Genomic DNA, 10,970 nt, shown 5'->3' on the forward strand with positions numbered 1-10,970 from the left:
TTGCTATACGATGATGCCGGTTGTCCCTACTAGCTCTTGCTGGCAACATGGCCAGTGAGCGATCGAGCGAGCCGGCGAATGAGAGGGCCCTGGGCCGCATCATCATCATCATCATCGTCCAACACAAAGGCAGCAAAGCAACTGCTATCTGGCGGCTGGGATGCCATGGCGTAAATAGATGTGGATGTGGAGCGGCTCTGGGAGCGGCAGCGACGACTTACCAAATACGACCCCTCGGTTGATTGCCGACGCTCCGGCGGGCGAAGTCGTCGGCGAGGCGGAGGAACCGACGGAGCCGACGAAGACCGACGGACGGTCCAGAGAACGCCCGACTAGGCGAGCGAGATTTTCAGTCGTCGCGCTGGACCTTCGGATCCGCTCACGAGCTCTGCAGCGGAGGTTCATCTTCAACGGCCTCTACATTCCTTAGATGGATATCGAGGACGGGAATTCGATGAAGTCTTTCGCGCGAGACGAGGACAGGGCGAAGAGCTTCTTATTCGATTCAGAAAAGGAACTACTCGTTCCACGAATCGGAAAATGAGACGAAATCACCTCGGTCTGAAGAGCGCTTGCCATGTACGTATGTACGAGCGTAGGGCGAGTTTTGGAATTCGGGCGAGTGTATAGATAGAGAACTCGACGATGATGGATCGACGAGATCGAATTGGATTTCTCGGGACAGATGTTCCTCTGCAGAAAGCCGCTCTCTCTTCCGTGGAGACCAAAAACAACTCGTGTATCCCGGGTTGGTTCGCGCCTACGCGGTCGCGTCGCGGTGGGATATGTCAGGGACTGTCTGCCGATTTCGCGGAATGGGATCTACTTGAGCTCAATTGACGCCTCTCCGATTTCCGCGAAGCTCGGCCACCATGGTCGGTATCCGGCCAGAGAGACGAGCGGCTTCCAATAGATTCTGAGTCGAGAGCGGGTTTCGAGACCGGGGAAGCTCTCAATCGACAAGAGCTCGCTACGAGGAACATCGGGGCTTCGGAGGGGGTCGCTCGGGAAGTACGCGGCTCTCTCGATCGGGATCTCGTCATCGAAGAGACTGCGGTACCGCTCCGACGAGACTGGATCCTTCTGTGGTCGGTTCAGAGAGGCCTCGATCGATTCTTCGTCGCAGTCTCGACTCCTTCTCATTCTAGATATACGCCGCGGGCGTGTTGGATCGATGGGGAATGCACAGAACATTCCATATGGAGTAATTCCCTATATCTAGGGGAGGCTGTTCCGCAGCAGGAATGTTCGTGCGGTCGTAACATCTGCTGCTCAGCGAGATATCCGGAGCTCAGCGGGTCGAAGCTTATCAACGGTCCTGGGTCGCTCAACCGTTGCCATCTCTTTGATGCGATTCCCTTTCCCTCCTTCGCACGAGATCTCTTTATTTCTGTCCCCTCTTCTCGTTCCGTCTTTTCTTTCGCCTCGCTCAGAAGGATCTTCGCGACCCACAGAACGCTGATTCTCCGGAGAAACATCTGCACAAGCTCGTCGTTACCGCTCCTGCTGGTGCTGCGACCGCTGCATGCGCTAGTCGTGATGTTGGCTGGTGGTGCTCACCGAAAGAGGCTCACAGTCAGTTCGTCTCTCCCTTTCCATCAAGTGTCACTCATTGTGCGCGCTCGTTCCCGCTCTCTCTCGTTCTATCTTTCTATTATTACCACTCCTATCAAGATGAGGGACAAGCGCGCGCAGGTATTAGGGTCGTCGTCGACAACGAATGGATGGGCATTACAATGGATAGATGGAACTCCCCTCTCCACTTCTTCTCGGAACTTGTGCTCGTTCGCTCCCATGATCTGTACGATGATGATGCTGCTGCCGCCGCCGCCGCCGCCGCTGGGAGCATTGCTGCAGCTGATGATAATGATGATGACGATTCTCTTCCTGAAGCCGCTGCATGTGCCAGTGAGAGAGAGAGAGGAATAAAAAGAGGCTCAAGGAAGAGGACGGCGATCACCGCCGCCGCGCCGCCGTCGCGACTGAGAGTGGGGACCCTCACAGGGTGCACCAGACTAGTGTCCCGCTGCAGAACGGCTTCGCACTATTTCCCGCGGTGCCCCACCACTGAGCCACCCCCTTCCCCCCTCCCCATCGTTCCTGGCACCGCCCGCCAGGCTCGTCGACGCTTGTGCTGGGGAACGCATGCGCGCTAGCACACACGCTATAGACTCGCTGCTGCTGTATGTGTATGCGTGTGCACACTTGGTGTGTGCGCGTTGTCAGGAATAGTGGCTCTTCTAGTATAGGACGCCCTCTCGATTGGTCGTTGTCGCCGCTCGGTCTATCAGTCGAGCGAACGGTTGTGGTGTTACCCTCACCCAACAGCAGCTGCCGAACGCTCACTCGCGCTCTATCTCTCTAATAGTTGCTGCTGCTGTTGGGTGGTTTGGTAGCGGCGGTGGATGGAGGCCCTCTCCCCAGCGCCGGACCGCTTACCAGTCAGTCGTGTGTGAGACGAGCTCGTGTGCAGACACATAAGCCGACCACCGACAACTGAAGGGCTGCTGTCGCCGCCGCAGCAGCAGACTGTGTTCCATCGCGAGCAGACGACATTTCGGCGACGACGTCAACAACAACAGGAGCGCAGTTCTTCCTTAGCGGCTAACAACACGACGCCGCGCTTCTTGTTGTTTATATCATCATTGTGATCATCATCGCTGTCCAGATTACCGCCGCCAACGCAGGACTGCGGCGGTGGAACGACTCGCTGTCAGATCGTTCCTCCCCACACTGAGGGGTTTTAGCGGTGTCCCGGACGGAGAGTACTCCTCCGCTGTCTTGACGAGCGACAACGCATTGTCAAGCGGGCTTCGTGCCACACGTGTTTCCGATCTCGATCCAGGACAGCCGGGGTCCGATTCCCTCCGAAACCTCCGGTCCACGTCTTGCTGCTCCCAGAATCGTCGGGCCCGGAAAGCGGGCTCCGTTCGGGTAGCGCAGGTGACAGTTGAGGTGAGCGACGGTTGTCTGGGCTCTGAAAGACGCTTTGACAGTCCCGCGGTAGTTGAAAAGCGGGATCTCGAAGGCGGCCCATGGTCAGTGGAACTGCGAGTGGTAACTGTGAGTTGGTTGACACTCGACGCTAGAATGATCCCTGAACATTTGGAGCATGGCTGGCGCGAAACACAGTGAAGCGCGCTCGGCAGGTTCGTCTCAAAGCTCCCGACAAGCGAAAGAAACTTTTTACGTGATCAACGGACAGAAAATAAAGTTCAACCTGCAGCCCGTCGTTACGCTGCAACGACTGACGGCTGCGGATTGCGAGAAGTTCCATTGCAAAACAACGAGCGTGCGTCTGAAAGCGGCGCAGAAACGGAGTCTGCGTGAACGCTCGCCACAGAGTGACAGTAGTTCATCGAATAGCGTATACGAGAAACGACGCCGCAGCCACCGAAAAGCGACGAGTACCCTTCGTAGATTGAGGAAACAACGTGAGAAAACCACGTCTCCTGTTTCACTCAGTCCACCAGTGGTGCTCAAGTTCGTCAAGGAAAGCTCGACTTCATCTGATGGGTGGACACTCCATGGCGACTCTGCAGTAGAGTCGAAGACCAGCCGGAAAACGTCAAACAACAACAACAACAACGAGAACGATAATAGCTGTAGCGGTCGCGTCAACAACCACAAGAGTAATAACGATAGTAGCAACAACAACAACAACAACGAAGACGACGATCAGAACGACATCGTCAGCAACCTCACCGACAATAACAGCAACAGTAGCACCGGCTCCTCTAGTCGAAGCCCTGCGAGCGAGAAGATCATCATCAGCGGCAATACTTCGAAGAGCATAACCATCAAAATTAACAGCAATCTCACCATTGACAAGCGCGGGAGAATTAAGGACAAGAGAAAAGGCGATCGTAATAATCATCATCTCGCTTCCAAAAACCGAAAATTGGCTTCTTCAAGCGCCTCGAGCGGGTCCGAAACAGACATTGAACCCTACCAGTCTGGGAGGGAGCAGCTGCCCGACCTCACAGCTGCTGTCGAAGCGAAAACGGAGGAGGCGGAGCAGAACGCAGACCTCGTCGAGGACGTCGGCGCCAAGAACAGCGACGCCAACGAGTCACCCGGCATCCGCGACAGCGATAACGAGAGTGTCAGAGACGACGAAAACAAAAACGCTCAGAATAGCTCCAGCACACCTAGTGCCAACAGCGAGGAGAAAGCCGCAACCCCTACAGTCCCTTCCGGAGCAGCCGAAGTCGAATCTGCTGCCATTGCCCGGGACGTCGAAGCTTTGGAGAAGGTCGGAACCCCAGAAGGAGCTCATTTGGAGGCCGAGAATCCCTGTGAAGAGGAAAAGGCTCCCGTTATCGACGGAGAGTCTCAATCTGCAGCCAAAGGAGAGGTTCAAGAGGGAGGTGAAGACGACTCGAAGATGGCCGTAGAAACGCACGAGGAGCACGTCACCCTCATAGAGGATGACGACATGGGCGGGGAACCAGTCGCCTCCGAAGACCTTACCCTGGTCATCGTAGAAGACTCAGACTCGAACGATGACGTCCCGGAGGATGAGATCATCGGGCAGACCATGCGCCCGACTGACCACTGCGCGCTCCAGATGGATCTCTACGCTAATCTTGTCGCATTGGAGCTCAACCGAGACTTCAAGAAGCCTCCAACTCGGAAGGACGATATGACTCTCGTCAAGGAATACGCCAAAAACAAGGACAAACTGCTCACGCTCTTGTCGGAAGGGGTATGTATACCGAGTTTCCCGTCGGTTTCCGCATTGAATGAAAGACGATGATCCGAATTGAGATTTCCTTCGTCAGATGGTAGTATCCCAAGTTCCCCTGAGAGCCCCAGACCTAGCTTTGATGTCGACTAACGCCTAGCAGGAATTCTCGCAGGTTTCCGATCTCGCCAAGAAACTCACGGCGTGCAGCGTGGTGAAGAACACTGAAGCGATCTCTAAATTCTTCGGCATTTTGCGCGACATGGCATCGGCCGAGATCGCCACCGAGAAAGAATTGTTATCTCAGATCAACAAGCTGGAGGAAATCATGGCAGACCTAGTCATAATGTACCGGGAAGAAGGAGACGCGTTCGAGTGAGTGCCAATATCTTCTTGCTCGCCGAATAATTGAATAGCGAAATTATAAAGTACCTCATCATGGATTATCATAAGAGCTCCCTGATACGACTGCCGAGGGCATTTCTCAAAACCCTCGACCCTCCTGTAGGCCCTGCGATCTTCCGTATTTGGGTGAACGTGCGAGGACGACCGAGGAAATCATGCGCTTCGAAAGCAATCGACCGCTGCAGGAGTACCTCGGTCTCCGCGTTGACCCAGCACCATCTCCTCCACCAGCTCCTGTTGCTCATCATCCCGTACCTTCTGCTGCTTCAATGGTCTCGGTGTCGGCGGCGGTTGCGAGCGGTGTACCGGCGGCGTCGTTCAAAGATCTCCAAAGCATGATGAATGATAAAGTTCCGTCACCGGTTAGTCAAGTTGCACATGCAATCGTATCACCACCTCCTCCTCCTCTGCTTACAACATCGAATTTGCTGACTAACACGGCCGACCATGTGTTACTTCGCCAGACCCTCGGGCAACAACTGGTGCAGAGACCTCCTCCGTATCAATTGTCAGCATCCCCGAATATGCTACCACCGCATCAAATGGTGCAACAGTCGCAAGCGCGGGGTTACCTCCCACGACCGCGACCGATCACCTCGACAAAGTACCAGCCTTACCCAAACCAATCAAGTGCGCAGCAACAATTCGCCGCTCAGCAACTCGCGCGACAGAATCAATTAAGGTACCAGCAACAGCAGCAGCAGCAGCAACAACAACAGCAACAACAGCAGCAGCAGCAACAACAGCAACAGCAACAACAACAGCAGCAGCAGCAATCACAATTCCACCAAGCTCAAAGTCTGCTACAGCAGAAGCAGCATCAACAAATGCAACAACAGCAAATTCAACAGCAACAAATGCATCAACAGCGAATCGCCCAAGCTCAAGCCCAACATCGATCCTTCGGATTGTCACGCGTAAGCATTGAGAATTTTTCGTCACCCCGTCGCCTGTCATGAGATGCCTTCAGACTCTCGGAGAGTTATTCGATTGCTGGATGAGATGTCATGCTTAGCCAGAGTGCTGAATGCGGTTTCCTCTTCTGGTTACTAGAAGGAATGAATGATGATGATGATACTGCGAATGAGCCTGGAAGATGTAGAATACGAAAGGGTCTTCCGAGGCGAAATATTTGTCCGATCAGAGCTGCCGGCCTCCTCTTAGTTTTCCTACCCCCGAGCCCCAGAGAAGGGGTGACCGAACCCGCTCGTTGCTTCTCGGGAAGCTGTCCTGCAAAAAAGTCGCCTTTCTGAGCTCTGATTTCATCGGCTCGGGGGTCTGACCTGGATCTACTGCATGAACTAATATATTCAATGCCAGAATGCTCGCTGCTGATGGACTTAGAGGATATATGTGTAACCGCTCGAGTTCATTTCCCCAATGAATCGGCTGTGTGGTGTTCGGAGTACGTAGAACCGAAGGCGGCAAGATGCGCCAGATTTACTTCCCTTTTTGCCTGAATGAGTCGAATAGACACCGCTCTGGCCGTGGCGGATTTCTGCAAGTGGACTCGGCGGGGCGGTCGTGAGATGTGAATGATGACATGGAATGCTCAAGACGCATTCGACGGACGGCTAACACACCATCGCTGCCTCTGTCATGCCAAACTAACCCAGGATTGAAGCCCGAGAACAGTCCCCTCGCGAAAACGTGAATGAGCCCGAGAGAAAAGATTTTCATCCAAAGCGCAATCCTCGTTGCAGATGACACCAGTGACTTCACCAGCCAATGTAAACAAAGCGCCACCTTCATCATCTCCGAAACCTGCGTCTACCGCTATTAATTTGCCGTCTGGTTTATCGATCACTCCGGTAATTCTTCCTCCTTACTTCGACTTCAAGTTTACTATCGACCACTCTTCCTGCTCAAAACATCCCGTCTGTTTCCCCATATGTCCCCCTCCCGTGTCTTCAGAACGCTCGTTTGGCATTCTTAGACTCGATATCAAATCTCTCAGAGTATTTCCGTGTCTCCGCATGTGGGAAATTCCTCGTTCAAAACCGTTTCTCCTTCTAACCTCGCACCTCGCTAACCACATTCAAGCCCACTTCTGTATGATTCTTGAGCTGTTTTTTCCGAAAGCGAGACGATAGAATCAATCAGATTCTTCCCTCGTACATCTGTCGTGAGGGTCAGGGATTCGGTATTGAGGATATTCCTGCCGAGTGAGAGCCGATCAGCTGTTTCGTTCAGTATTCCTTTCCGGGAGAACGGATATCTCGAGATCCCTGGCTAGGGAGACAGACTAGGAGCTTTTCCTATCTTGTGCCGGGGTTTGAGCCTCAATAAGGTCCTCTCGATAAACTTCTGCTCGATTCGGCCACAATATCTCGACTCCCTCGATCTTCCCCATTTTGTCGGGCAATCGCTCGCCCTCCCCCTTATGTCTCCTGTCTCCATCGCTCCCAAAGCATTTTACCGCTATCAGACCCTGTCCCCAGCCCTCTCCTCTGCTTCCTACTCTCAATAAGACGCCTATCTGAGAGAATTAAAATGAATGCGTTCCATTCCAGGTGGTTCCCGCAAAGAAACCGGAAATCCAGCTGCCGCGGGATATCCAGATGATTCCACTCCAGCAGAAAGCTCCTGTAATACCGAAGCTCCCTCCCGGAATAACAGTGACACACGTCAACAATCAGTCAGGGCTCGCCTCAGTTGCCGCCTCCATTTCGGTTGCACCGGTTCCGCAGCCCGTTGTTCACCACCGTGCATCGGCTCCCGTCGTGAAGCCGTCCCTACCGAAGCAGCTCATGCCGCGTTCCGTTCTGCTTCCTCTTTCGCATCAGCAGCAGCAACAGCAGCTCTTGGCCCGTCAGCAGCAACAACAGCAACAGCAGCAGCAGCAGCAACAACAACAGCAGCAGCATCAGCATCGCCTGATGCAGCAGCAGCAAGAGCAATGGCGTTTGCAGCAGGTCCAGCAACAAGCTCAACAGCAAGCACAGACTCAACAGCGTCTTCAGCAACTCATGCAGCAACGACAACTGACTCCTCAGAATCAGCAGCACTTCTACCGTATCAACAACGCACAATCGTCTCAACCTCAGTCCATACAACAGCAGCGCTGGCAGCAACAGCCGAGTCCGGGCGCTCAGCCACAGCAACAACCTCCGTCGGCGCAACAGCAGCATTCTCAACAGCGACAATATTATTGAGTTCCTGACGAGTTTCAGGATGCTCCCTTCTCGACGGTCGAGATTACCTGGATCGAGACGAATAGTGTAAGGACTCGACCGGGCTCCCGAAAAGAACGTTTGAGTCGCCGACAAGGCTCGCCGTTGTGAATTCGATCTGTTCCGCGAGGAAGTAACCCCGCTGTCTAAGACTACGGACATCATTCTGTAGGACCACAGCCGTGTTCGCGCTCGACGTTTCTGCGTAACTTAATCGACAGGAGAGGTACTGCTGATTCGTCAAAACGCTCCAGTAGACGAGCGTGCAACCCCATCGTCGTTCACAGGGAAGCGGATGTTTTTGCCGCTCTGAAGACCTTTTCTACCAAACGCAACAATAATCGCGGAACACGCGTCTCCATGTACAAAAGATGAACTATGTATAAATGATGACCTACCCAATCGCCGAGATTTCCCAGCAGGATGCTTATTCTGCTTGAATCGTAATTGAGAGCAGGAGGGAATCGAATGAGCTGAGGGTGTTCGCTGTATCTGCTGCGGAACGATTGTGTGGGTTTTAGGATTTATAAAGGTCGAAGAATGTCGTGAAGGAGATACGTGTCAAGTATCGATGAGAAACTGGTGAAGCTCGAATTCTGAGCCCTCATGGGTACAGTTCTAGCTAGGGATGAGTGATCTTAAAATATTTTTGTGCTTATGGAGTTTTTCCGAAGGTTTGCTATGTGTAAGGATCATGATCATAAAAACTGGATCGCAACTCGATATCCGTAATCTCGAAAATGATGATTGTCTTCGCTTGCTTCCATGACTAATGAATTCTCTACTTGAATGTTCCGAGAAGCCCTCAAGAGCTGGACCGGAAAATCAATCGAAACTCCGAAAGATGGGTCGCCCGAGCGTCAGCTTCCGGAGCAACCTGGGACATTCTCTCAGGTGCGAGCTTGCCGGGGAATGAGTCTGGGCCCAATTGATGGCTCGTGTACCACTTGGAGCGATTTGCAAGATTCCCAGACCGGTGAGAGAACTTGGTTCCAGGATTAGCTGGCCAATGCTCAAGGCATGTCGACATGTTAATAGTGCGCGGAGTTCATGTATTTACCGTTCCGGATTCTCGCCATAAGTCCTAATTTGTGACTATTTAAGGCTGGTATTCAATAAAAACGGAGAGTGACTCACACGGAGTCATTGAGCAGGATTTTACTCAAGATTACGCTGTATTCACTTAACATCTTATTTCCGTTCTCGGACTATGAGCTTCCCCTCCCTCCGCGAGCATCCATCCCCTCGAGGACGATGAGATATTCGTATGAGATATTCCAGGCTGCCTTCACTTCGGAATCCTTTGAGCTCTCGTCATTCCGCGAGTTCTCTCGCTCCCGCAAAGATGACGTGAGGATGAGATCGACTCCGATGATGAGACCGGGATGAATTTCTTCCCCTTTCAGGTAACTCGGCCTACATCGTACCTCTCGCCAGACGTAGGCATCCTTACGAGTCATCTGCCAACTCTCGACCCACATGAGCCGTCACCGAGGCTCAGTTGGGGGAAGCGGATCAAAGACACGCATTCTTGCAACGAATGCCGAGCAATAATCAATGTAGGAGTGCCCTGTGGACGACTCGACTCTAGATCGTTCTGGATCCTCGTGCGCCGATTCACGCCGATTCTCATCATGATTCCCTCGATCCTGGCTCAAAGCGTAGCGAAAGATTTGTTTCGGGCTCAGGGACGATGCTTCTCTTGCGTACCTGCGCCAGGATCAAATGGCTGAGCCCATTCGTCCCTCCCGGTCGCAATGCGCGAACCTATGGCCATCCATGCGAGCTCCTGGGGACTCTCCCTTTCGAGTCCTATGATCAACCTATCGGGTCTTGTCACCACTTGAGGCCTGCAATGGATACGGTAGTTTTCCAGGCGCATAGTGGGGCCAGGCTTACGATTGAACGATCTTGGTCTCGAGAGAGGACCCGGAATGGCTCCTGGGAGGGAAAGATTCCCGTTGAGGCACGCATCTTCTATAAACCGCATTCTTCTTGAGTGAGAGGGCACGGCTCAACTGATTGTGAGCGGCATCATGAAAGAAAGCGGATCGAGGGTTCGATTATGCAGAAAGATTCCGAGGGCTTGAATTTGGAATTCGTACTCATTTCTGGATTCGCGGTACATTCAAGCGCCGCGGCGAGAGGAGGAGATCGGCCACATCTGTTCAGAATCACACATGCAGATCCGCAAGCATGAAGTAGCTGAGGCTGAATCGAGGACGGGATCCGCGGTCCGAATCCGGCGACCGGATCCTCCGGGGGGTGGTTTCTATTCTATGCGCTCGAGCACCGGAGCTGATCCCCGCCGAATCATCGCCGACCCAAATCGCAAAACTCAACCCCGAGGCTCGCGGAGGGTCAGGATCGATCGGGTCATCAGGAGCTCGAATGAATTCTATCCCGTTGAATGAGGAACTCCTGCCGCTGACCGGATCGACGCTTCTTCTCGCAAATCGTTCCGCTGTAGAATCATGCACTGAATTCCGTTCATTAAGATCACCGCTCAAATATTGGGACACTCGAATTCGACGCGAGATTCTGATCCTCGAATGACCGTTCCAAGCCGAAGCGAAGCCATTCAACTGACGAGCCGCTTCTTCGGTCCAAATTGAGATGGTCGCAATGTGGCCGTCCTCGGCGAAGTTCAATGTATTACGTTCCCCCTTCGCGACGAACTCAGGGCGACCCCACGCCGCTCTCCT

At 53.3% G+C, this 10,970-nt stretch overlaps 1 protein-coding gene across 1 annotated transcript; it reads left to right on the forward strand.

The window, feature by feature from the left end:
* Positions 1-3,112: 3,112 nt before the first annotated feature.
* LOC100899320 (homeobox protein prospero) lies at positions 3,113-8,247 on the forward strand. Its single transcript, XM_003741823.1, has 6 exons — positions 3,113-4,708; positions 4,863-5,062; positions 5,196-5,454; positions 5,557-6,009; positions 6,796-6,903; positions 7,606-8,247. The coding sequence occupies exons 1-6, from the start codon at positions 3,113-3,115 to the stop codon at positions 8,245-8,247; spliced, it is 3,258 nt and encodes a 1,085-aa protein (XP_003741871.1).
* The last annotated feature ends 2,723 nt before the right edge of the window (positions 8,248-10,970 follow it).

The sequence above is a fragment of the Galendromus occidentalis genome, unplaced genomic scaffold, assembly GCF_000255335.2.
Source record: "Galendromus occidentalis unplaced genomic scaffold, Mocc_1.1 scf7180000077202, whole genome shotgun sequence".
Taxonomy (NCBI): domain Eukaryota; kingdom Metazoa; phylum Arthropoda; class Arachnida; order Mesostigmata; family Phytoseiidae; genus Galendromus; species Galendromus occidentalis.

Bases quoted from the DNA above. Each gene is read 5' to 3' on its own strand.
- LOC100899320 (XM_003741823.1), top strand. From the start codon at position 3,113: ATGGCTGGCGCGAAACACAGTGAAGCGCGCTCGGCAGGTTCGTCTCAA. The intron at 5,063-5,195 runs GTGAGTGCCAAT...ACCCTCCTGTAG, and splicing joins GAAGAAGGAGACGCGTTCGA to GCCCTGCGATCTTCCGTATT. The intron at 6,010-6,795 runs GTAAGCATTGAG...TCCTCGTTGCAG, and splicing joins GATCCTTCGGATTGTCACGC to ATGACACCAGTGACTTCACC.